Here is a 27,933-nt window from a genome sequence, read left to right as displayed (position 1 = left end):
TACGTGAATCAGCGATCCTAAAAAAAAGATTGGCTGTACAATACAATGTTACAGAAAGAAAAGCATGTGGGCGTGAGAGCAGTCGAATTGTACACTCTATGCAAAACGTGATAATCGAAAGCAAAATTACGATAGGTACGGCAGCGGTCTAGAGAAGTCACTATAGACGTCGGTCGCTTTTAGCGTAAAGGAGTTTTGGTAATGCAGTACAATTTTCAGAGTGCAGCACGCAGGAAGATTTTGCACGTCAAAATGAACATTTAACTTTTACAAGTAGAAACATTTGCACGACTTACAGATGCCAGCTTAGCAGGGACGTTAGAACTGTTCAGGAAAAGGGGGGTGGGGGGGCTAGAGAGATTTTCTGCTCTCCCCGTATTGTTTACTTTACATTTTGAAATATCTGGTGAGGGGGAATTTTCTGGCCCTCTCTCTCCTCCACCATTTTAGCTTCTAGCTAATCTGTAATCGACTGTTCACTTTAATTGCAAGGCTCGATTTTAAACTTGTATTACTCTATTAGTGAATATGACATCCAAGTTCGCCCACGTACGTACGCCCCTCTTGGAGTCGGAAGGTTGTACATTCTCATCCTTTGTTCCGCGAGGACTGGCATGCAATATGTGGGAGTGGCGGATAAATTAATTAGCTCTTCGGCTAATGAGGCTTAATTTATGAATGCCAACGGTCTACAAAAAAAAAAAAAAGAAACAGCGCGAAAAGTCAATAGAACGAGGCACATGAGCTTGCTTTATTATTTGCGCCCCAAGGAGATGTTAACTATTCCAAGAACATGTTTGCTTTAGCAGGCTTTTTACTGGATATATATTTTTCTTTTAGCTAATGAGGCGTCCATAACGCGTGTATGGGAAAATCTGATCAAGATCAGCCTCTTCTGTTTTGTTCTTCTCAGTTGTTTGCCAAGACCAGATTGAACTTATGAAAGATGTAAAAGACTTTTTTCATCTTAAGCCAACTTTACGATCGTTGAACTTCGCGATACAAAATCAACTGTGACAAAACAAGTAAAAAAAAAAACGTTTTAAGAACTGATTTGAAGGATAATGAATTTTGAATTTATTAACCTTGTATCACTAAAAGTGAGGGCATATTTACTAATTATGGCAAAGATCAGGTTTATGCAAACGTAAATACCTTCAGATTTCGAAAATGAGCTATTTCTGAAATACGTAAATTTAGCCGAGTTGAGCGTTTCAATCACGAAAAGCGAGAACCAGCGTTCTTCAAGCTTCTAGACTTCGGTGAATTAGGCGATTGCAGATTATCTATTGTTCTCACGTGATGGTGAATAAAATAGGGCCGGGAAGTCTAGAAGTTTTGCTCTATGTTACAGCAATTTGCCCATCCATGGCGTCTAAAACAAATTACAGCTTCTGGAAGCATTCTTGAGCCAGCAAGTTTTCGTAGGTTTTCGATAACAAATCTTTAGAGAGCAATGCTTGTCTGCTTGGATAACGTTCGCGATGGAGACTACTTCCGTCCGGTAACATAATTTGATCTGACAGGGTAGAGTAGTAGAATAGAGGAGAAAAATTAAGGAAAGTAACATTTAAAGCCACGTTACTATGTAGCAAGACAACAGAAGTTTTGATGAATTGAGGATGCGATTGTTTTCTTTTAGATGGGCACTATGCGAAACGGAAGCGGCCTAAGCGGCAAAGGGGCATTTTGGGTCACAAGTATCAACGAAGAACTAAGTTCCCGCTTCCGTCCTCGTCCCACGGCCGATTGCCGACCCCCCAAACATGTACCTCGCACCTCACTGCAGCGTACCTTGTCGTAGTGTCTGTGATTCATTTACATGTGCAAGCGAGACAGTAAATGTACACTCTTCCTTTCGTGACCTTATTAGGCGGTAACGTTTCAAAGGGAAAGCAAATTACGCCGCAACAAGCCATTTAAAGTCCCCGCCGATCGGCTTACGCTGCTTTCCGACTAACTCGTTTTGTATATTTGCTCTCAACTTCGACACACTTCGAGGGAGACGAGCACCAAGGTTATTAACGGGTTTCATAATTTTCTCGCGTTACCTATCATTCCAGAAAAATCTTCTTTCACTTTCACTGTTGCCACGCCGTTTTGCTATTGACTTTAATAGCTCACCGCCCTAAAAAGCCAGGAAAGGAAAAGTATACTTTCTGCATCACTTGTACAAGGATCCGTCCACGGAGGCTACAGCAAAGTGCGCCAAGGTGAGCTACCAGGTAGAGGTCCGCGACGTTCGCAGCTGGCTATAATAAAGTAGAGGAAAACGGAGCTCAGATCTTCGTGGACAGTTGTTTCCCAGGATGCCGCTCAGTCGCTAGGGGCGCTTCGGTTTTGCAGATTTTCCTTAGGTGAGCTGACAGTTGGAACACCTTTTTAATTGTACATCCTGGCTACTGAACTTAAGGTTAAGCTTGTTCATCATATTCGGGAATCCAACCGGTGATAATTTAAGTATTTTTAGCGTCACCGTAACGCCGCTATGGCATCAGTGTAGAGCTACACTTTTTAGATATATAAGCCTACGTACCCTGGCTCATCTGTTACTGGTGCTGAGAAAGGGCAAGCACCAGGCTCCATGTCAGCGACCCCTTTTCAGAAATTCTTTACAAATACGGACAAAAACTGTGGGTGTATCTAAAGCAAGGTCGGCAATAAGGTGCATTCATTTTCACGTTCTCGAATAAGCTTTTCTGAGAGAGTGATGTAAAAGACGGTTGTCAGAAATCTGAGCGCTTAAGTTCTGGCTAAGGCTTATGGTCGCTCCGTGCCGGAGGAAGCGGGAAAGTATTCGCGGTTAAAAGTCCCAGCTGCGAGTTCTGCCGACACACGTTGAACTTTCGCTTGCCCAGGCATGGTGATCATCCAGTGACAGAAACCGGCGGAAGGCCGCAGAAGGCCTCGTCCAGGGCGAAGTAATGAGACGACCGACTCTGCCGATTTCCATGGCAGAAAACTCTGCGAGCAGCGCGTGCTGCTTTTTTATTCTTACATAACATCTTGTGTGCACGCTTCATGTGCACGATTCGGGTGTAAATGAAACTAAACCTGCTGTATGATGGAGCTATATAGTGGCGCCATCTCAAAACGGTTCAATATAAAGATTATACATTCCCTCATGAGAGCAGCTTATAGTGTTTTTGAAAAAAAGGTTACCACTCTGGATCATTGATTCGTGCACCAATCATTTGCTCTTTTTCTCTGACTTCTGAAATGCGTCTAGGACAACGTAAAAAATGAACATACATTGTATGTGCTTGATTGTTGTTTTTATTTCCCAAGTCACAGGTAAATTATGCAAGTTGTACACCAGCTTGCCTGCATTTTACCTTTTTTGGTTCCTGGTACGTTTTCGTTCGGCTGTTACATATTGTGCTTGAGTGCTTGGGCTCAAAATAATGCACCCTTAATACGACTTAAGTATTTTTCAGTGTTTTTTTGCTTTCTCGTATTTGTTTATCTCTGTCCCCATACTTTCCGAACTGTTCTTTAAAGAAATATTGTTTTAGAAGCACCAAAGTATCCCAAAATATATTATATAATTTAACTGAAAATATTAAAGTTTTTTCGGTTAAAATACCAAATATTTATTAAAATAATAAATTTCTACGCCAAAAAATAACGAATTCACAGTACCCAATACGGCCACAAAACTTATCTAATGAAATTTGGTTACAATAATCGTATTACTACCCCATCTACCGGCGCCTCACGCAGTGTTGAAAGCGTTAAAAATGTCCGACAAGTATTAGCTCAGTCGGTCTTCACTTCTGGATCTTATAGAACACTTTGAAGTCCCATGTTCCTTCAGTGGCAGTGTAGGCGGATGCAATTCTATTATTCTGCACACTTAGTCCGATTGCTACGACTGCGAATTTTCCCCTCACCGAAAACAAGTCTCAGAGCACAAGTTCGGTTTACTGTAAGCTTGCTTTTACAAGGAATCTCGAGATCACAAATTCGGGCCGACAACACTGCTGGTGCAGAAACACTAGAAGTGTGTCGTTCCTCTTCATGTAGACAGTTCATTTCTTGTAGTGCAAGGACCCAGATTGTTTTCTCCTGCATTATTTTTAGAAGCTTGGGAAGTCGAGTTTCAATATCTGTTCGCATCAAACTGCAGTAGCGAGGGGAATTTCGGGCGGTAAACGCGCGGAAGCTGCTCACTTTATTGATTCGTTTATGAACTAACAATGAACCCACTGGTGGGAGACTTATCTGAGAATTCAAAGAATGCATCATGCTCATAGTGCATCTACAGATGATAAAATACAGGCCACGTCGGTCGTGGTCTTAACAGAAGAAATCAATTTCTCACTTGCGCTTTTGCCCTTGTTCCTGGTGGGGGTTCTTCCCCTGGAGAATCGTGTTTTGAAACCGTTAGTGCAGACATTGCGGTCTGCTGTGATTTTCGTGCTACTCTACTAATGTTCTCTGTGTGTTTCACTGAACGTCCATAAATGTTTGTATAGGTAAATAATTGGGATCTGTCTTTCTCTTTTCCATTTCACGCAATATGGGAGTAGATAGAATGATTATGCTGTTTTAAAAGTTATCTGAAAGGAAACGAAAAACCCAGTTTTCATAAGCGTTACTGCGGTGCTTGCAGGAGGAAGGGAGCCTCCAGGATGTCCTGCCATTATCATATCTACAGCCCTTGCAGAACTGGGTTAGGCGGTTGTTGAATAAGCATAACGTATTACTTATGTGGTGAAGGTACACGAAACTTGACCATACTTGGAGTATAGTTCTTCAGAATGAAGCCTTTATCGCGAAATGCTTTAAGCACATCGTGTTCACGCTACTGTACTTTGTGAAAACTTTGATGTCGTTTGGATTTACGTTTTTTTGTGCACATTGTTGGTGTCCCTGATCACATAAGCATTATAAGACAAGAAATAGTAGTTCCTAGAGCAATCTGGGAAAACTCGGGACGCGCCTTATAATGTTTTGTGCCAATCCCGATAAGTTTTAGTCAGTTGCTGCATCTGACCTTCGTAATAGATGTTTGACACATTTTTTTATGACACAGAGATGTATCCTATGAAACGGTATAATTATTTCGTTTTCTGCATTCGGTTTCAAACTGACGATATAACTTTAATGCCTTCTGCACTCATTGCAGAAAGTGTTACATGACAGATCCCAGGCCAGATGCAACCACAGACTGCATCGCTCTGCAGTTCATGTCACTGGTGTTGGGTGGAGCGACGGGAAACGGGGAAAAATAATTTGGGTTTCCGAAGTTAAAAAAAAAAGTGTAGGGGGTGATTATTCCTAGTTCGACGTCAATGGCTCACATAAACTGGGGGAAAAACTCCCCAGCACGACACCAGCCCAATGATAAAGAGGGCACCTATACTGAACGCTGATGAAGAGTTAGATATTAATAAATATTTTGAATCGGAACAAACAAGTTTACAGAGCAGCACACCTTTAAAATATATCTTTCTTATATCTTCATGAGAATAGCGGCTTTAATGCGTTATTATTAGTACCCATATGACAGGGAAAAGCTGACGGTGTCTTTCTTTCGGCAAATGTGAAAAAAAAAGCGCGTCCCTTAGAGCGGAGGAGAGTAGTGAAGACAAAGGCGAGATGGACGCGAAGTCACGGGGTGGAAGCCAATCAGCGAGCGGATACTAAACCGAGTCTGAACTTGCAGGTGCGCGGATCGCCTATGCCTTTGTTTGTGATACAAAACTCAAAGGAAGATATGTTGGTGGATCCTTAAAGAATGCGTTAGCATGACCCTTGCTCATGTATTAGCGGCATGTGCCCAGAATCGAAAATACAATTTCACAACCTCGTCTCAAAAAGAGCTTATCAGGCTCTTTGTGCGCCCTAAAAGTTCGTGGAGATGAAAAGCCGGAAAATCGAGAACAGTGCTTTATGAACGCCCCCGCGCTTCTTTGTTCCTAAAATGCGCGAGTCAAGGTAACGAAATATGTAAATACGCAAAGTCACGTTAGGAAAAGTAAGTGGGAACAAAAATCAGCGATTTTGCATCTGCCTGCAACCCGGCAGAAGGAAAAAAATTCGCCGTCCTTCGGATTTGCGATGCTAACGTATATGATCGGCTTGGTGGAGGATACATGTTAGAACATCCTATAACTGAGCGCGTCACGGGCGAAGATAAGGGAATCGATCGACAGACCGAAAGTTCTTTCCGTCGTGGAACAGGGGCGACGGCCGGATTAGGCGGGGCGCCGCTGCAGGTATGCCGCGGAAAGCTAGCTCTTGCCACATCGAAAACGGGGCATTATTAGATTCCGGGGACCGGAGCTGGCAACGCGGAGGTGAAAGCCGAGTCGGCCGAGACCTGGAACCCGTCAGAATCTCATAAAGCTGGGCCCCCTTGGTAAGCCCCACGTACGGCCATCGTCGCTTCGGTCATTTGTGGGGTAAAGAGGGCACGCAGCATTTGTTATTGTGTCGCGTAAGGTTGAATTGTTGACGATGTGTAACGAAACTTCCGCGTTGTGCTCTGAGTGAATTGAAATTTATGGCTGGTTTCTCAAAGAATACTGTTTTTTAATAAAAACAAAACATTGCTAGGATTGCGAGAGTTACGAGGCGCAGTGTTTGAAGAAGAAAAACGTTTGGCGGCTTGAACACCTATCATTTCGATGTCAAAAGAAGCAAGATAAAAAGGGAAGATTATAAGCAATACAAAAGTGAGAAGACGTAATAAGAATAAACAAACAAAAAGGTACCAGAATTTTCAAAAATACAAAAGTAAAAAAAGATGAAAGCAAGGGAGGAAGTTGTGGGAATGAATTGATGACGAGAATTATATAACAGCCCTGTACCAACCGTCATCCCTCCCGGCTAGAAATGCGAAAAACACAAGTTTTATGGTTACTTTTTATCATTTCGAGATGACACCTCCTATAGCGAAACAAGGATCTACAGCGCCCTCCGCGAAATCTTCAATGCGGATTTTGCGCGGCAGTTTTTTATTCCAAGCAGTAATACCTTGTCTGTTTCGGTGCTGCGACAGAAATTCCACTGGAGATGCTTGAACGTTGGCCTCGAAGAATGTTTTCATGAAATTTATGATCGAGAACTTTCAAGAGCATAGGTTGCGCTCGGCGCCACAGCAAATGACCACAAGCCGATGATGATGATGTAGATAAGCCAGTTGATAACACAGCGTATGTCTTGTTGGGTGATTCAATGACAGCTCAAGAAAGCCTCTACTTTCCTACCAGTTTATTGAGTGTAATCGACAACATACCGAAGGAGCTCAAAATCCAGACCGCCAAGATCAAGTGTTTCAAGCGAAAAACCAAAGCCTTCGTTCCCAATTAAAGCAACTGCGCACGAATGTTTCGGACCGCAATCCAGTGCCATGGTCGTCACCACCACTTTACGCTACCATCGCAGACACGAAGTCGACATTCCGTGTGATTCCAGTGATCGGCAAGTGTTTGATCCACCCACCCGTTAACATGAAAGAAACGCCTCTGCGTCACGTCTGAACTCAGCGAGTTAAGAGAAAACGGGCCTTCCTCCGTTAACCTCGGAAGGCTTTCCTGGGGACGAAGCTGATTTGGCGAGCTTGGCGAGTGCGTTTTCACCAAGGTTTCATTCGACGGCGAGTCAAGCCATCACGGCGCAGCTAAATCGGACAAGGCGAACGCGGCCCCTAGACTTGGGCGCAACATGGCGCTATTTTTATGTTGGCTTTGTCCGAGTACGTTTGTTTCGGATGTTTAGGCGCTTGTCGAGCGCATTTTAGAGGGGAAGGTAGTTGTTTGCTCCAAACTAGTGACTCGATTTTCTTCCTATTTTTTTTGTTTTATTTGTCGGGCAACCAAGCAGTGTTTCACGCCATCAACAATTTGGAGGTTTGGCCGGAGGACAGAATTTTTAATTATATCTTTCGCCAACTTGGTAATGCCGCACTTACCATTCTAAAATTACAGCCGTTTAAAATGGCAACAGCTCTTCATATATTTGGCAAAAATTTCAAAGAAATGCGCACTACAGCTGATGAGTTTATGTCAAATATTACGACTACCAGCTATTAGGGTATTTTTCTTTCAGAATCGTGGCTTTACAAGGGTATTTTAAACTCAAATTATTCTACTCCGGATTATACAGTCTACCAGATTATACTGTCTACTGCACAGGGTAAAAGCTGGGAGGTGACGTTTTAATTGCGTTTCAACCTTCTCTCCTGTCACATAAAAGGATTGACCTTTAACCTTACTTAGAATGTATATTGTTCAAAATGAAAACAACCAATGGCTTGTTGTACCTTACTGGAAACTACTAGCTTTCTCCCCTTACAATCAGGCAATCTTTATTAAAGTTCTGTTAATGCCTAAAAAAATTAGTTTTAATAGGTACAAAGTTCAAATGTATGAAGATTTTAGCCTACCGGGAATAAATATGTCGTCGAGAGTTGGGAAAAGCAGCGATTTAACCACGTCAGATAAGGCAGCTTGGTTACTATCTTTTACACATTTTTGTGGAATAAATGAATTTAGGAGATTAAAAACAACGCATGTACTGTTCTTGATCTAGTCTTGTAAAATATTGTATTGGACGCCATTCTTAGCGTTCTTATTCATTTAGTACTCATGGATATGTATCATCTGGCTTTTATGGTTAAGACACATATATATTCCAAGCAAGCTGAGCTCGTTGCACAGGTCCGATGCGTACCGCTACCCCAAAGGCGATTATTTGGGAACGCATAAAGACAATCATAACTATAATTGCAGCGATATCTTTGCAATAGACAATGCTGAACTGGCAGCAGAGGTGTTTACTTCGGTTGTTGATGACGCGATAGACAATTTTGTTCCTAAACGTAAACCTATTTCTATACGACACAACTGGTTTTGCAAGGATCTGAAAATTTTCACAGAAGAAGTTCCTTATCACATACTCTTTAAAAAGACGGGCTTTATAGACTGGTACTCAAAATTTAATACTTATCGTGCGCTTCCTAAAAATTCTACTCGCGTGATAAATGGATTTAATTTAACCATGTCGAGAGCGGTTTGAATTACTGCCACAAAACCGTTCGAAAGTGTGAAAAGCTGCACACTCGTATCGGTGTAGAATGAATTTCCTTGTACGATCCTGCTCAAAATAATGGCTACATTGCCTCTGTTAAAGAGGCGGCAGACTCCTTTGCTGATTATTTAAGCAACTGTCAAACAATCCAGCAGCAAAATATAAAGCCTAGCGACGTCCAAGTTAAGGATTTGTTGCCTGGTTTTAGAGGCAATAATGACAAAAAATCTTGGAAGGTATCCGGACCCTCGAACCAAGGTTATCTTCTGGCGAAGACTTTATCAAACTTTTTATCATCGAGGGTTGCGATGACTTGTTTTAAGCGACTTTTGAAGCACCGTTTTAATCTATCACTTAGTTCTAACGTATTCCCACTGTTGTAAAAAAATAAAAAATAAAGAAAAGAGAAGCGATAGTCGTGCCAATTTTAAAGGGGGGGGGGGGGGTGACGCTTAAGCTGTCAGTAATTATCGCCCGATTTTATTATTGTGTGTTTTTTCTGATGTGCTTGAGAAGGTTGTGTATGACCCAGACTTGTGCCTATCTCAACTACTCTACTCAAGATACTGTAGTTCAAATACTTTTGAAGTATCTTGGTATCTTGCAAATACTTTTGATCGAGCGTATTTAATAGTCGATTTTAATTACATTTTTAGGTATCTGGTACTCATTATCTCAAATACATTTTTGACATTCCGCCATTTTCCGAGTTTATCGGTGTGAAGTGGCATGGGCGTGGCACGAGCAAACGTGAACAATCTTTCAAGCAACCAAATCCTGGTGCTAGCTCCGATTAGCTACGGTGACTTTGACTGAGCTCGTGAAAACTTCGATTTATTGCCGATTTTGATTCATATTTCAGCCCAAAGCTCGTACAATGAGGCTTTTCCCCTCGCTTTTCCAAAGACGCCTTTTGTTTCCTAGAGTTTCCTTCCAAAAATCCTCAAACAAAAGGGGTGGTTTTACGGAAGTAAAGATTGCCACACTGAGGCTCAACGCAGACAGGGAAACGACCTACGGCAACAATGCAGACTTGAGCTTAAAAAAATAGAAGAAAATGAGAAGTGGAACCAAAAATAAGACTTGTTTTGCTTGTTCATTTGACAACCCCACTGCAAAATGTCGAGGTTTTTACTTTTTTTTGGTGTCAGTTTGGCACTTATTGCTCTAGAGAACACTGTCTGTAAACGATCATTGTTAAGCAGAGAACAGGAAAAGAAATGAACTACGAGCTGGATGACCACTCAAAAAGCCAACAAAGTGTCCCCCAACGTTGAGTGCCTTTCAGGATGCAAAATACTTGAAGAAGGTGCGACCAGTGCCGTTGCTATTATGTAGGTTCTTTTTGTTATCCATTCACTGATATCAGTCTCCCAAGTTTATATATATTGTAGTTAACGTCTAAGGTGCGCCGCAAGACGTGATATTCAGCGATGTCACTATTGTCGAGGCGCTTTGTCCCGTTTGTTGTCCCCACACCTCGGTGTTTACCCAACACAAGGCCTGTGCACGTGCCCACAGGCCTTGTGGGAATGTCAATGTCATTTTTTTTCAATAGAGCGCGGGTCACAGTGTAATGTATAATGTAAAAATACAAAACAATGAATGAAGTGACGTTAAGTGCCGGATCTTTCCCGAAAGTGAAAGCAGTCGTCAAAGGATGCGAGCTTGACCCACTTCGGCTTTTGTGCTGAGTTGGATACCGTGCATGCTGCATTGTTCATGCAAGCCGGAGTGGTAACAAAAGAGCACCTCCTCCTCCTCCCCGGAGAACACGAACTCCAGCGGAACGCTGACGCCGCATTCGGTCATGTCAGCCGAGCGCTGAGTCATTGTATTTGTTCTCCCCAGCCATGTAGTTCTAAAGTCAACCGCTTAGGGCACCACGGTCTGATCTCCTCCCCAAAGCGACCTTTCTTTTTGTCCCAGAGATGTTTTGTAACATTATCAGTCATATTGCCACGCGCGCTGCAGGCCGAATGCGTGTCCGAATGGTTGCCACGCTTGGCTCTCGCGCCAAGTCTCCGGGGTCGATTCCAGGGAGCAGACTCTTCTTTTTATTTATTCTTTCAGCTTGACATTCTCGCAAGTTGAAAACCTCGTCGTCTGATCGAGTTACGAATGTTCTACGCGCCGAACGTTCTACGCCGGATGTTCCAGAAATCCACGCGGGTACAAAAGGTGCTCCGTGTGGCGGTCCAGAGTCAGTCTCGCCCCAGCGCTCGATCCTGCTGTTTCGCCGACATCGACGCCTGCGACGCTAGTCTTTCTCTATTTTGTTTTGGGCACAAGTTCGCCCCATTAAACGTTTAGTTTCTTCAGTTATTCGCCGCCTTATCATTTTTCAGTCGTGACAATATCCTGCTCGATATAATATGACTGCATAAAATAACCGTACGATGCTTTTTTTGCCGTTTTGTGTTGTTGCGTGCTAAGAAACCGTTTTGGTAAACCAGATTTGCGCAGCTGTATAAGTGTCGTAGTCAATGACGTCGATACAAATTAAGCAATGCGGAAGTATCTTCAAAAGTAATTGACATACATTTCTAAGTATTTGTACTCTACTCAAGATACTTTACAGTGAAAGTAACTTGAGTATTATTTTTAATACTTTATGAAGCAGGTATTTAGTAACTTAACTTAAATACTTTTATCGAGTATTTTGTCCAACACTGGTATGAACTCAGCAAGTTTTATTTTCGACCGAAACTAACGGCTTCGCAGCAGGGGTTTATAAAGTATCGATCGGGTGAAAACAATTTGTGTTCTTTTTTATACTTCTGCACCTATTTTATGAGTGGGCAACATGTGAATTGGGTTCATTTTGACATGTCTACAGTATTTGACAAAGTTGATCCGTTATTGCACAAAAGATCGTTTTACGACTATTGTTCTGAATTACTTATCTTGTATAAATGCAATGCGCAATGTCGTGCGAATAATGTCCGGATTTCCGACACGCGCTCTAATATATTCAGTTCAGCTTAAGCCGTCCCCCACGTGTCTACTCTTGGGTCGCTCCTGTTCTTAATATTTGTAAATAATAAATTGCCTACTAACAAAACGCAGGTGCAAATTTTGCGGATTATATCAAGGTACTTTCATGGTGCTGATTAGCGTGTTGATTGAAATGGTCTTCAGTACGATATGATTAACATACTGCAATGATGCACAGCCAATTATCTGTTTCTTAGTCCTACCAAAAATAAAATGCTGTCTTTGAGTAGACGTCATGATGTTGTGCATTTCACCTATACGTTGAGAAATATGCTAGTTGAACGTGTGACTGTTTCAAAGTATCTCGGCCCGTACCTTGATAGTGCGCTATCATTCAGTGCTCACGTGTTTTATATCGCGGACAGTGCAATGACAACGCTAGGTTTAATATATCCTAGTTCAAACCAGTTCAGAAACTCTGCATGTATTATTATTTTTTTTAGTACGATCCAGGCTACAATTCGTTTTAGTTATTTGAAACTTGGTAACAGCTACGCAGCTATTAAGCGTTGATTTTGTTGAAAATATATTGATATGTATTGTTTATGATAAACACTTTAAGCGTCGTTTTTATTATAATAATGAATTTTTCTTGGTAGCGTTTTAATACTGCTTTTGTTGAATTGACGTGATTTTTTTTTGCACAACGTTGTTAGTGGTGCGTTTGATTGTGACCTACTTTTGAGTAGTGTGAATTTTGATATTCCTTCACGTGTTACTGAATATTTTAATGTTTTTTACGTTCATTCTATCTGTAATGTCTCGCCAGTGTCACGTGTGCAGACATCATTTTATAAAATCGCACCATCCAGCTTAGATATATTTAGTGATCATGCAGGCACTTTCCCGAAAAAAGCTGGCATGTAGTATATTTTGTGCTAACCGTGTCTATCTTTTTTTCTTGTGCCACCTTTAACTTTTTATAGTCTCTCTTTAATTAAAATTATCATCACCTTTGTGTTCTAAAGGGAGGGCCTATCTGGTGGTTTTGAGGCACAGAAAATATAGATTACATATTCCTAATATTACTATAAATTAAAACGTGCAACTAAGTCGTGCGAACCTTAAAAAAAGTTTTTGGTCAAGAAAATACACTTAGCACTTCTATTAGCATATTTATAGTCGTAATTTTTGAGAGCGTATACTAACATTCTTGCGCCTCTATTTTGAGTTATCATACAGCTGCGATATTATTGCCGAGTTTACCTGATCTTATCAGTCGGTTTTGATGTGTGTTTCTAACGTCGTTCGTCTTTGCGCATGCTTTCCGGCAACTAGGAAACAATGTGAGTATTTTGATTTTCATTTCGGTTTTCAAATAGTGAAAATAGCGTGTCTATTACGAATAACATTACGCTGCATTTTGTTTGCGCCTACAGGAAGGAGATGAAGTTGAGCAGTTGGACCAGCTTAGGAAAGCCACCGGTGAGCACTTTAAATTATCTTGCATTGTTCTTTATTATATTTTTTATGCGCGATAGATAGCATATGTATGAGTAACTTAGTCTTCGCGGGTGCTTTATGAGATTATCTGAAACTGTCCAATACATATATTTAACCTGAAAGTTTCGGTGGAGGTGTATTAAATGTGAATGTAATGTCCCCTGTAACACTTAGTTAACAGTGCATACCAGGTGTTTGCGAGATGCCTCGAATAATTGCACGTGACCGTTAACGATTCGGATTAATGAGAATCAACGCGTGGTTTGCGTCGTTCTGCATTCACGTACTATAGTTATTTGTTCAGTTTTTGTTTATCACAGAAAGCGAAATTGTATAGATCTTGCGTCCTAATCGTTTCACTGCCAAAACAACTTCGTTCCCACCACAGAGTAAGATTCAGTATCTAAACATTGAGAAGCAAAATATTATGTTTTACAACATGACTGCGTTCGTGTTTGACAGTAGCTTGTATCAGGTTGCGAAGTCCTTCAACGGTGCTGATATGTCTGAAAGCGTGCCTGGCTCCAAACTATAAAAAAATCCGTAAAAGTGTACTCACAAAGGTTGTCATAGCGAGGGACAGCAATTTTCTTTAGGTCTCGTGGAATACATCAGATGAACCAGAAGGTGTCACCTGAGCCGCAAAATGTAAACGGTACACCAGTCGCAGGATAGAAGTTAAAACGTACAGTGCTTGTTTTGCAGCACCTGCATCATTTGTGTTAATTTTAAATGTATATATTGCTTTGGTATGCAGTGTCGACTGTCGTTTCCTTAAATTATGCCTAATTTAAAACAATTCAGAAAATAATCTTGACGTAAAGCAACTAACCTCCATTTCGTCTAAATTTCTAGAGCATGTCTTGTGTTCGCATGTCATGACTCACGTGTCTAGAGACAATTTTCTCTTCATACATCAGTATGGCTTCCGCAGGGGTCTCTCTTGCGAGACCCAGCTATGCGAATTTGGTCACGAGTTACATACTAACCATGAATGCCATGTACAAACTGACAAAACGTTTCTGGACTTCTTAAAAGATTTTGATCGCGTTCCTTGTCAACATATTCTCTCTAAGCTACCAACTCTACAATTAGACCTTTTAGTACTTTCCTGGACTACTAATTTTTTGCCTCTCGCGTTCAATACACCGTCACTAACGATGACAAATCGCGACTAACAAGCACTACGTCAGGGGTTCCACCGGGTTCTGTTCTGGGACCCCTGTTTTTCTTAATCTCTATTAACGGTCTTCTGTGTAAACTTTACCCTAAAATACGGCTTTTTGCAAATAGTTATGTCATAGATAACAAAATTGCATAAGTAAACGACAGCTATCAACTTCAAAATGATATCGAGGAAATTGGCCACTCGTGCAGAAAATGTTTAATATCTTTAAACAAATCCAAGTGTAAATCAATTCAGTTCACCAGAAAACAGTCTTTGATAGCATATCAGTGTACCATAGACAACGAAGCCATTGAACTTGTTTCCATGCACAAATGTCTTAGCATCAAATTAACTTCTAACCTTTCTTAGAAAACCAATATTGAAACCATTTCTGCCAAAAACAATCCAAGACTCTCTGTTTTATCAGACGAGCTTTACGAGATGCCCCTCCACATGTTCGAGTAATGGCTTATAAAACTTACGTTGGACCAAACTAGAGCATGCAGCAAATATTTGGAATCTACGTCAATCATACCTTGTCAACGCTTCAAAACCAGTGCAACATAAAGCCACTGGTTTCATCTTATTATCACGCGATTATTTCATTAGTGTTTCTGCCTTAAAAATAAACTCGGACTAACCTTTGTGCACTACTGAAGAAAATACTTCCGACTCTGCCTTCTTCAAAAAAAAAAAAAAAAAAAGCATTACTGTTGCTCAGACCTCAATGACTCTTTAATATCACTCCCAGAAGGATACCTTCCCACCTAAGTAACTCCTGTGCTATCAAACGAATTGTTGAGTAAGATCAATGCTTTGTATGAATTATTCCTTCCACTCGTCATTTCCGAATGGAGTCAGCTTCCATCATCAATAGTTACCATCAACGGCTCAACAGCGTTCCGAAATGCTCTTTAAATCCATCTTTTGTGAGTGCTCTTTCAGTTGTATTATATTCCGTATAGCTTATAGTTCATGTTATTCTATAATATTACGTTTATTTGTTGGTTTATTGTAGTAAACTTCCCTCCTTATGTAATGCTTCAAACTAGGCCTTAAAGGTACAAATAAATTAAGTGAAATGAAATTTATCCCAAAATGTCGACGGCTGTTTTCAAATTGAAATGAATCACACAGCACGCTTCACTCAAAGTATTTTTTTCGTGGTTTTGCAGGATTGTGAAGAAAGAGCTGTCCCCCGAAACCTCTTATAATTTTGCTTCGGTGCTTTAGTGCTTCAATGGAAGAAAGAATGATGTGCGTATAAAAAGAAACGACAGAGAATTGTTCCTAGGATACTGTCTTTTTTTTTTCACGCTATTGTAGAGTAGATGAAGAAATGTTATCGAAGGCGGCGACCTCTTTTTTAAGTGCAGCGATTGCTTGACGCTCGTAATTTGAAGGAACATCCTTTTCTTTCTATATGATGGACACTGAAAGCGAGTCGTCTTCTTGATGGGTTCCTGAGAATTCGCCCCGTTGGCCAAAAAAAAAAAAAAAAAACGTTTACGAAGTATGTCTTTGCCTTGCAATAGAGCCGAGTATGAACCTAAAAGTTCAGAGAGGTTTTCATACCCCATACAGTACTCTAATTAACCGAGCAAACAAATAACAAAGTTAGAAAATAAATAAAAACTCAGTGTTCAAACGTTGCGCATTGCAGCCCCTGACGCCACAATCAGCTTGATACGATGGAATGATATTACCTGATTCGTTAATAACCGAGTAAATGCTCCCAACTTACATATTAGATTGTTGCAATTCATAGCTAATGCATACCGCCTCCGTCAAAATTTGCGGTGTGTGCCTCTTAGCAAATAAAGCGCTATTACCTAAACCGTGTATATAGTATAAATGACGACAGTAATGTTGCATTATTGATCACACTCTAACTAGCCGAGGGTTAATGCCCTCGACGTTTGTAACAAACCAAGCACCATTACCGAGTTGCTGGTATGTGAGAAGAAGATAGCGGGAGACATCCATGAATGATCGCGGAACAAGTCCGCGGGGGACAGTTCATCGCAGCAGCCGTTCGGCGCAAAGAAAACACCGCCAAAGACAAAAGTGCTATTATTCGGAATTTGCCCGGGTGCTGCAGGCCACACGCAGCGCGGGCGGACGCCAGTGGACGGGTAATGAACGACGTGATAACAGTGAGGCAGTCCTATGAATTGCTTAAAATGCATTTGCCCCCTATGGGCTATCTTCATGCCATATGGGCATAACAAAGTTATGAAAGATAAGTTAACCGGAGAGCCATGAGGTGCATATTATTCAGAGCGACCACCGTGGAATATTCGTGGTTTTTCTTATTCTGGCAGTTCGTAAAAGGTAGTACTGATGTGGTGTGCCTTAGTTTAGAAAGTAATTATATAGGGAAAGATGAGTTAGTAGACTTGTACGTAATCCGTTGAAAGTAACGAAATTAGTTGCAATCCCTTACATTTATCAGCAATTTTTTGTAAGGGAATAATTACATATTTTAGAAGGCAATTCTAAAGTAATTTACTTACCTTTTGACATAAGTGAATGATTGTAATCTATTACATTTTCATCTTTATTCAGGAAGGAAAAAAATTCGGCAGAGACAATTAAGACTACTTACGTGTAGAAATGAGAAAGCATTCCTACACGGGCAGCGCATTCCTTCAAGCAGCGCGCCATGTTTTCCTTTCGCACAAGGCGCTCCGGCGGTGACATCACGCTCCCCCACTGCGCAGACGCGGCGAACCCCGCTGGCTTCACGACGGCTTCCGTGACGAAGCATTGCGTTGCTGTGCTTTTCTTTGTGTTTTATTTCCGAGGCACGTCCGCTCAGGTCTTGAGCGCACTCGCCGGCTTCCGCGACGAAGCATCTGCGTTGCTGTGCTTTTATTTATGTTTTATTGGAAATGGGAATTTAGCTGCCCGTTCCACTCAGCCAATGGGAATTCGGGTGCCGTTTCGCTCAGCCAATTGGAATTTAGGTGCCGTTTTCGCTGCTACAGACGACGGCTACAGACAACGCCGGCTTCGCTCCATGGGGCAGTTAATGCATTAAAACAAAAATTTTGAATATTGACAAAAAATAATTTTTATTTAGTAAGTGTAAATTTTATCGGAATCATAATGCCACCTGCACTTACAAAACGCAAGACCTGACGTCCTTCAGATTCTCAGTCTTTCTTCATGTCACCTTAAACCTCGAATCTAATATCTTCTTTTCTTGTGGTTTCGTTGTTTGCGAATTGTAACTCGGCAACTTGCTCGCCCACAACGAAGAGGGAAGCACATTGATACAAAGCACCGGATACTCCGTGCAAACAATAATAGGCAAATTCCCGTGGTCAAACTGCTTTCCTTCAGCGAAAAAAAATGCCAACGTGCACACGAACTAATGTAGCGGATATCAGCGCGCCTTTCCTTTTTGTCCGCATTACTCTTTCTTTCCTTTTCTCTCTCCAAGAGAGAGAGAGATAGGGAAGATGACTTCTTTGTATCAACTTCTGAGACGAAGATAATCCACACTGGGGCAGAAGCGAAGTTTGGGGAGCCGTATCTAGGTCACAGCGTCTCAATGGGCCGATCGAATCTAGCTGACGTTTAGGCTGTCGAAAAGGTAGAAGAGGCCCTGCAAACGCGTTGTTTTCTAGACACTCAGTAGCGCGTCCAGGTGGCAGCACTTAGTTGGAAAAGGTGGATTGAAATAGTGTTCAGCGCAGCGGACGATATCTTAACATAGAAAAGAGGAAAGATGTACGATGAGACTTTTGAGAGCCAGATGTTGCTCAAGGCAACAAAAGTGTAATTGGCGCCAACAATAAACGGTTCCATAACACTTGTGTTTCGTGTCTTACTTCCTAGAACAGTAAGTTGAAAGTAACGCCGCGAAAGTAACAGATCACTTTTTGAGGTAACGGTTACTTCATTTTATTGGAGTGTAATTGTAACTGTAGTTAGTTGCACTTTATCCATGGGTAATTTTAAATGTAATTTTTTACTTTCTTTAGTAAAGTGTACATGTCTGTGATTAGACATGCTTGTATCGATGTTGTGCGATCTGATGAAAAAACGTTAACTAAATACAATAAAACTAAAACGGGCTTCACCATGTTAGCAATGGTAAAATCCGTTGTTTTCTCGATCGATTCCAGTTTAACTACTAAGCAAATGATGCTGTCAATGCTAGGTGATGCGCACCACATATATTACGACGAAAAGCTGAAATTATTCCGCAACATTCTTTACCCTTACTGTTATATCTTAAACCTTTCGGGTGGTTTCATCTGTTGCAAGGATACCTAATCAACACTTTTATAAGTTAGAATATGTAATATTATGTTTTAAATAAACCTGAATCCATTTTAAATGTTGTGTTGGCGGAAAACTTCTTGATTCATAGGAGGCCGGCACTAACTCGTTTTAGCAAAAAAAGTTATTGAGCAAATATACTTTTAAAATCCATTATTATGTGAGTTAAAGTGGAAAACAATAAAATTAGATTATGTTAAAGTTTATGCACGACTACTAGTTTAATAGGAAGAATCAGTCTCAGTGTATTGGAGTGTCTTTAATTTGGGGTAAGTCGTATGTGTAGTTAAGAGATGAGTCGGTCTATGGCGCTACTTCAACATATTAAAAACGTTTAAGAATATTAGGAAACAAAGTGTCCTTTCACGATCCACAAGGACAAAATGCGATCCACTACTTGCCTTCTCATTTCTAGGTTTATGAAGTTAATTTCTTAAGATTAAATATACCCGTTAAAATATATTTAGGAAAGTTAGTAATACCCTGAAGTTTGTAAGCTGTCGCAGATTTCAACAAAAGTTAATAGCTCCATTAAAACATGAATCAGGTAAAATTCTAAAGGCTTGTAATATTGAAAGTTGTAATAGTACCGGACATTTATGGTTGTATGCCTTTAGGCTAGTGGTTTTATGACTGATGGTCTCTCGTTTATTGGGGCCGGAACATCATATGTTCTGCTTGTTTGACTTTAGCGGACTGACATAGAGCGAAATGCACCATTACAACAAAATATACAAATGAGTATTCATTCCCTGTTCATTAGCAGTGTTTGCCGCGAACTTCGAGATCAACCCGTGGTGCATTTATGCTTTGGGAAACTGACTGAACATAATAACAATTCAGGCAGTTGTTTTGCTCGTTAATGTTTCTTCCACTTACAAATAAGTGAAGTTCCTAGTAGCAACCGAAGAGCGCCGCCTGGATTGGGTTTTTCTAAAATAAGAGGGCGATTGAGCCTCAATTGCCACTTACTGCTAATGTCACAGTACATTTATATTGTGCGAGGAAGAGCTCATAATGTACAACGTTTCGGCATATTCGTATTTGCGGCAGGCTCTTATGCGATCTGGCACTGGTATTCGCGAATTATCGCCCTGCGCATACGGTGCCGGCACCGCGTACGCTCCAATAATTGTGGGAATGTTTTACATTTCTGTTTTTGTTTAGAAGCAGCAAATGCTTCGTTTTTTTGTGGAGTTTGCATCGGTCCACTAAAATGTTGGTGTTTGAATTAGATAACCGTAAAAACATTCAATAGAAAAGTAGATATCGCAAATAAAACCAGAAAATGTTTGGTAAGGTTCAAGGGAAAAAGGTTTTAGAAAATGGTTGTTAGCTTGAAAGAGGATTTAAGGCACCTAAGCACTTCTCGTGACTTGTGAATGCCGAAGCATGCCGCCTCGACGTATTACTCCCGTCTCGCGTTATCGGAGGGCCTCGTCCTCTTGCCACCTGAAAGGCTTTGAGTCGCGATCCGCTTGCGCTTCACGCTTTCGGAAGGCTTTGTTCTGTCTCCTAGCACGTTGCGCTGCTGCTCGTTCCGCCCGTCGTGTATTCGGAGACTTCACAATGATGGTCGATTTCGCTGCCTGACTCCCGCTCGTTGTGCTGCGTTATTCCGCCCCCTTAGTTCGTCCGCTGTGTACTTGCGTGAACGGGCAGGGTTCTCTACTGCCGAGGTTGCGGCCGCCGACGATGTAGATACTTCAAGTGCCACCATGTTCGTCGGCGTCGAGAGGAGGAGAAGAAACGGCCGATCGCGCGCCACCGTGTTCCTTTTACCGGCGCGCTGCCGGCGCGCGGCCCGCAGAGCCTTGGGGTGGCGTTCCTTGAAACTATGACGCACGCCAGCCAATGGGAGCCTATCCATCAAATCGCTGCTACGGACGACAGGCTTCACTCCATTGGGACAGGAGAATTTAGGTGCCTTTTGGCGCGGCTTCGAAAGATGATAACGCCGGTTCGCTCTATGGGAGAGTTAATGCTTTTGCATTAAAGTTTTTTTATTGCAGAAATAATGTTGGTTGGTACGCTGCCATATTTGAAATTTAAGATCGAAAGCAAAATCACTCGAATGTGTGTAAAGTGCTATTTGTTAATCGTTTGTTGAGTATGAGGAGCATTCAAAAAATAAAGTTATCAGAAGAACAATACAAAAACCTCTAAAATATCCGAATTGATAAAAAAAGGTCGAAACACATTTTGATAACTTTGAATATACCATGAGCCACACCACGGCAATCCTCCAGCTATTTCATATAATAGGTAGGACTGTTCTGAATAATGAAATAAACACTAAAGTACTACCACGTCGTGGGGACTGCTTCGAGCGACACTCTTTCTAATGTAATTCACGAAGACAATATGGAGGCACCAGAACGATCTCGAAATCTTAAAATCTGGACCTCGCATATATTTGATTCTTCCCACGCTTTGTGACCATGGCGGTGACTTTTGTCACGAAGATATATCTGACCTGACATTATCTCATCCGTTATAATGTACTACTGATAATGCCAAAATGTTTTCTTCCTCGCTGAATAGAGAGCCATAGACTGACCCGTAAAGCTACAACCGCCAAGATGTCAAAACACCTGCCTGGGACATATACTTGTCACAGACAATATTGCCTCCATCATTACTGTGTTGTCAGGGTCTCAGGAAGTCAGGACTCAAGCCAGCGTCCATCGAGAATCAACCATTTAATCATCTCTCTCGAGCGCACCTTCCTTTTCTTCATCGTCGTCTTTTCCTGCTCCCGCCTCGCGATGACCATAGCTCCCTAGCACATCTCCCCCTTTAGCTCAGGGCTAAGGAGTGCGACGGGTTTGACTACTTGACCACTTCAAGTCACAACGTGATCAAAATGTGGCGTCCCATCGGTCGGCTCTAGGGCTCTTTCCGCAACTGTATCTTGCGGTGGAAGGTCAGGTGATTTTGGCACTGCCGGAATCGGGACGAGATGAAATCGGGTCCGACTGAGGTTCACATCCTGTGTGAAGACAGAATAGGACCTTGGAGCGTCCGTCGGCGACTGTGCCATTTCAGTTTCGCGTCGATCGGTTATCCATACTCTGTCCCCAGGCTTCAAAGGTTGAGGCCGGCGTGCACCATGTCGTCGTTCATAGTTATGCTTCTGATTCATGATCCTGCGTTCTTCACAAGGATTAAGGGCTTCTTTATCTAACTGCCTTGGTTAAAGAAGGGAGTCAGCCACCGGTAGAGAAGTGCACGATCTCCGTCCCATCAACAACTCTGCTGGACTCTGGCCGTCACCCAACGTGTCGAGCGGTGGGCTTGTAACGCGACGTAGTTATCCCCAGTTTCATCCAGACTACAGTTGATGATGCCAATGGGAACTCCCACGAAGCCATTACTTTAGCAGGAACGTGGACTGGATGTTCTGTGTTCAAAGCCCCAACTTCGGGCGAACTTCTGGGACTCCGGTCCTTGTATTTTTCGGAATTGTGGTCCGTTATCACTGAAGACTACATCTGGTGTTCCATGTCTTGCCAAGAAAGACATCAACTGAGTTATTATTGTCGTCGCCTTCAGACTGCTGAGAAGTTCAATCTCTGGAAACCTTGAAAAGTAGTCGGTGACGAGGAGATACACTTTTCCTTTCAAGTAAAACAGGACCATTTTGACTTTTTTTGCCATGGTCGATCGAGAAACTTTGATGAAAGCAGGGTTTCGTGTCGGTTGTGTGTTTCTTGGATGCACTATGTGCATGTGCGTACAACATCTTCCACTTGGCGGGATAGTCACGGCTACCATACAGACTGCCGGGCACGCGCCCTACACTTGGTAATGCCTTGGTGTCCTTCAAGAAGTCGTTGTAGGATGTCAGGGCGCATTGACTGAGGAATAATACTCCTAGATCCTCTCATGAGGAGACCGTCTTGCAAAGCGGTTTCGGACCTATGAGGCCAGTAATCCCTGCAGTCAGCTTGAACCCCATTCCGTGTCGGCCAGCCTTCTTTAATGTACTTAACCAGTGTCCTGCAGGTGACATCCACAGTTTGTTTCTCTCGGATCTCCTCCAACCTATGTTGGTTGCCGACAAGCGTGCTGTAAGTTCATTGACAGAGAGTGCAATTTGCTTCTGAAAATCCCCTTGACCTGTCTCCTGTAGAGGCTTCCGCGAGATAAGATCGGCAGTAATCAAGGCTTTTCCGGGGCTGCGTCTCATGTCGTATGAGAATCGCATCATCCGGAATTTCATCCTTTGAAGTCGTGGAGTGATGTCCGCTAAGATGTTTAACGAGAAAATTGGCACAAGGGGCTTGTGATCTGTTTCAATCAAAACGTGAAGTCCGGTTTTTAAATCTAAGAACCTTTCACATGCCCACCCGACCGCCAGGCCTTCTTTCTCCACTTGCGCATACCTACTTTTAGTTTCAGTCAAAGCCCCTGAGGCATAGCCGATGGGTTGATATGTTCCATCGCCTTGTTGTTGACGCAGTACCTCTCCTAGCCCATACGATGAAGCATCAGTCAAAATGATTGTCTGCTTCCCTGGGTCGTAATGTGCCAACACCGGACTTCTTGTCAATGCGTTTTTCAATTTGTCGAAACTTCTTTGTTGTTCTCTTGTCCAGATCCACAAGTTTTTTGTGCGTAGTAGGCAGTTTAGCGGGTTAGCAACCTCTGATATGCCTAAAACGAACTTGGTAAGGTAGTTTACCATTCCGAGGAAAATTTTTATTTCAAACACATTTGACGGCACTTTCTTGTCGACAGTTGCTTTGATCTTGTTTGGGTCTGATCGGATACCCTCCTGGTCGATGACGTTTCCGAGGAACTTAACTTGCTTAGAAAATTGCATTTCTCTGCGTTTAGGATTATTTTCCCGTCTCGGGAGTCGATGGGAAACATTGCGAAACCTTTCATGATGTTCCTCTGGAGTGCTTCCGGAGATAAGGACGTCATTCATGTTGCACAGGACCCCTTGGAGATCTTCGAGAAACTGTGTCATCTTTCTCTGCAAAAGCTCCGGTGCTGATGCGATGCGGAAGGGCAATCTTCGGAACCTGAACCTTCCGAAAAGTGCTATGAAGGTCGTCAGATGTTGAGACTCTTCGGCTAGTTCAAACTGCCAAAATACGGAGGTTGCATCAATCTAAGAGAAGTATCTCGCTCCAGCGAGTTGTTTCAGCACGTGTTCTCCAATTGGCAAAGGATGAACTTCTCTTTCACGTACTTGTTTAGCTCGGTCAAATCTATGCAGATGCACACGCCTCCACTGGATTTTGCGACTATAACCACCCCAGAGCACCACCCTGTTGGCTCTTCCACGGGTTCTATTTTTCCCATTTCCTCGAGCTTCTCCTTTGTCTTGCCCAGCAAAGGAATGGCTACTCTTCGAGGCGTCATCAGTGCAGAACGAACTGCGTCATCCTGAAGTCCGATTTTGTAAGCTTCTTTAACGTGTCCTAGCCCAGAAAAAGATTGGGAAGCTCACTTTCGGGCTTGACATTTCCAGTGCGTAAAATCGCAACGTCGCAGACCTTTCGGACGATTCCCAGCTTCTCACTGGCATCTCTCAAAAGAAGAGCTTCATCCGAGTCGTTAACAACATGCAGGTCTTCTTTTGTTGTCGACTTGGTTCTGTAGGTCATGTCCTTCGTGATCATTCTCAGCACGTCTAGTTCATGGTGACCGGGGCCCTTTAGGATCTTCGTGGCCCTCTGCAGGGACGTCTCCGAAAAAGACGCTTTGTATGTCTCAGTTGGAATGAATGCCACCTCGGCGCCAGTGTCGACTTTGAAGGTGATCGGCACTTTGCAGACTTGCACTGTCACCGTCTGCCATCGCCTTTTTTGGCATTCGATGTCTCCAAGAGATGCAGTTTCTGTACTGGAAACTTGGTTCAGGGGTTCAGCGCTGTCGAGTTTCGGGATTCGCGGGCGTAATGTACAATTGTGCGACATTTAATGCACTTCGCCTTTCGTGCCGGACACTGCTCTTTCGAGTACTGACTCTTGCCACAGCGTGAGCAGTGTCCAGTCGATGTTTGACACTGAGCAGAGTTAGGTACCGTCTTCTCGCCCACTATTCTTCCACGGTTGACTTTTCTTGAAAGAGCCTTTTTTGATATGTGAAAGCGATCCACATTGGTGTCACTGGACGTGTGAAGTCTGGTCTATTGGTGTTTCACAACCTCAGACTGTAGCGCAATGTTTGTTGCTTTTTCAAGCGTCAAGTCTCGATCAAGCTGCAGTTTTTCAGAAAGCTTCTGATATTTAAATCCTACCACTATCCTGTCTCGGATCATTTTGTCGTGGAGTGTGCTGAAGTTTCAGAACTTGGCAAGTTTGTGCAGATCTGTTATGTACTCGTCGACGCTCTCTCCTTCTCTTTGACATCTCCGATGGAAAGTGTCTCGCTCATAAACAACGTTCCTCCTCACGACAAAGTGGTCCTCAAAGGCTTGTACCCAAGCCAGCGTCCGTCGAGAATCAGCCATTCAATCATATATTTCGAGCACCCGTCCCTCTTCTTCAACGTCGTTTTTTCCGGTTCCCGCCTCGCGATGGCCATAGCTCCTAGCACAGTTAGTAGATTTGCATTTTTTTTAAAGGGTCGTACGCCCTTGAGTATGAACTTTGTTAAAGCCAAACTCACTACCATACGTGTGATCTGAATGTATGTAATTTCAAATTCACGGGACAAATAGGCGCCTAATCCACCGCCTGATTTGTCAAACATATGTCTTAGTATTAACTTTAGAAATGTTCTGTGAGTTATTATAATTGACAGGATGCGGATATTGTTTGTTGAGCAAACAGGGCGCTTGTAGGTGGCAGTATTGCGGGAGCAATTACTCTGGAGCAGCTACCCTCGCCAGTTATTATCATTTGAGATAGTACGAATTGGATGTATTTATATTCGCTGAGACGTTATATAAAACAACAACAACAACAATTACATTCTAGAGAATATAACAAAATATAAAAACGAATTTTGTTCAGAGCGTGAATCGCGAAAAGTGTCCTTAAAGATCGGCAAGTACCCAAACGCAAAATGTAGGGCACGGAAGTTTTTATTTATAAATATAGACCTGTGTGCGTAAAATGAACCTGAACGTTGAAAAAAACGTATCTCACTTGCGAGTGTATTCATCCAACCAACACACAGGTTTACGAAACAGCAGAAAAATGTGCTCGGACCCCCCTGCGATCTGCGATAGGCGGGAAAATTTCCCTTTCCGCCTCGTTCGCTTTAGTGGTTGATAAGATGTAAAGAAGAGAAAACATTATCTGGACTTGTGGCTTATGCCTTTTTTCTACATTAGAAGTATTATAGATTGGGCAGGCAGATAATGTGCTCGTAAAAAATGACAAATTCGAACCCCCAAAGCTTGGCGGAGTTGAGGCAATATTATATTTGGAATGTGCTCCCACGGGGGAGCAATTTTGATAGCTCATCAAAGCCTGTTCTTTCCAGACACAACTTTTAAGATTTCCTATGAAAAAGGGGCCTGCAACAGGTTGAGTAAGACATATCTGACTCAAAACACAACGATGCATCATTTTTCTCCAGTTCGATTCCAATATTACCAGCTTCACCGTGCCGATATATAATGACTCGTTTTGTACTTTCGTAATTTGGAAAGTCGACCGCTAGAACAAACTACAACAAAGGAGTGAATTCACGTAATGCGAGTGTGTTCCACTGCAGAAGCCGCAAATAGTTTATATGTGCGGCAGCATGAGACGACTCTGGTACCCCTCAGCACTGAAGTTCCAGTCTCCTACACTTTGGGGCAAGGTCATCATTAGCGCAGAATGTTAAGAGAGCTCTTCGGCCTTTAGTAAACATTGCGAACCGAAGCTAAAGTTGAAACATCTCCAGTCTCAGTTTCAAAGGGCCCGTTCGATTCCGTCTTTTCATGCGCTCGTTACTGGAATAATCAAAAGAGTAGGGGCTTGTGACAGAAAACGCTTCATGGCGACCAATCTACGGGTATCGAGCCCGCTTTTGAAACGAAGAGCCGACGCGATGTCGCTCTTCCAGTTCAAATTAAGCATCCATACATGAAAGACGGCATATCGTTTGCTCCGTTGCCGAGGCCAATCATACTGGCGCTTCCGCATTTTTTTTCCTTATTTGCTCAACTTGTGCAACGTGTTGTCGGTAAAAGAAGCCGCGCTTAATAATTTGTAAAGCACAAATAGGATCCGGGACATGGCATCAAGCTCAATGTTTGCTGTGGTTTAGTGGAAATAGATCTTTATGCTCACTCAGCGTGTGTATTTGCCCGACAAAATGTTTTCCTACGGATAAACACAAACGTCTCGGCGTATATAGGTTTTACTTCGCTTCGCGGGGACCTTTTGAATGAACAAGCTGTAAAAATATTCACGAGTAGTTCTTTCCCTTACGGGTGGTATGGAGAGTATGGAGAGGAAAAAATCCTTTCTTTACCTGTTTTTTTTTTTTTTAAGATAAACGTGCTCAGGTTGGGTTTGTGACATTTCGAATGCGCGGAAAATATAAAATTATACTAAAACTGAATTCCGCAATGTCTTAGGAAAAAAAAAACGTGCAGTGTAATATTTTTGAATGTTACTTTGATATTTAACAATAAGGGGTCAACCAGCCGAAAATAAAGCCTACAACAAAGCAGTAGCGGTAAATCCTAATTGTCCACACATTGGCTGGGGCGCAGGTCCATAATGTTCGTTTCCAATAGGAAATATATTATTTCAAGAGTATAGTTTCATATGTTTTGTTCCACCAGCTTTGGTGCAACGTGTAGAAACATGCAACAGGCAAAAGTGTTCACCTCTAGAAGCATTATGAAAGGTATAAACGATTTTTCTGCAGATGTCTGCAAATATATAATTACAGGGAGAGTCATATATGATTTTACCTCAGAAGTGAGGGTCAGAAGTTAGTCACGAGGGAAGCCGTAAACGCTAGGGTCCATGATAAGCGGAATATTATTTGGCAAGTTACGTTAAAAAATGCGCACACCGACATTGGGA

At 42.3% G+C, this 27,933-nt stretch overlaps 1 protein-coding gene across 1 annotated transcript in view; it reads left to right on the top strand.

The window, feature by feature from the left end:
- The window catches only part of LOC8052672, a 208,798-nt gene that overhangs the window by 137,368 nt on the left and 43,497 nt on the right, over nucleotides 1-27,933 (top strand). Inside the window, exons 3-4 of the mRNA XM_042289203.1 lie at nucleotides 13,315-13,322; nucleotides 13,416-13,461. Coding sequence (XP_042145137.1) covers nucleotides 13,315-13,322; nucleotides 13,416-13,461 — 54 coding nt within the window. The remainder of the gene's footprint in view (nucleotides 1-13,314; nucleotides 13,323-13,415; nucleotides 13,462-27,933) is intronic.

This window comes from Ixodes scapularis, unplaced genomic scaffold (assembly GCF_016920785.2).
Source record: "Ixodes scapularis isolate PalLabHiFi unplaced genomic scaffold, ASM1692078v2 PGA_scaffold0__279_contigs__length_252992795, whole genome shotgun sequence".
NCBI lineage: Eukaryota > Metazoa > Arthropoda > Arachnida > Ixodida > Ixodidae > Ixodes > Ixodes scapularis.
This window is presented reverse-complemented; position numbering and strand designations above follow the sequence as displayed.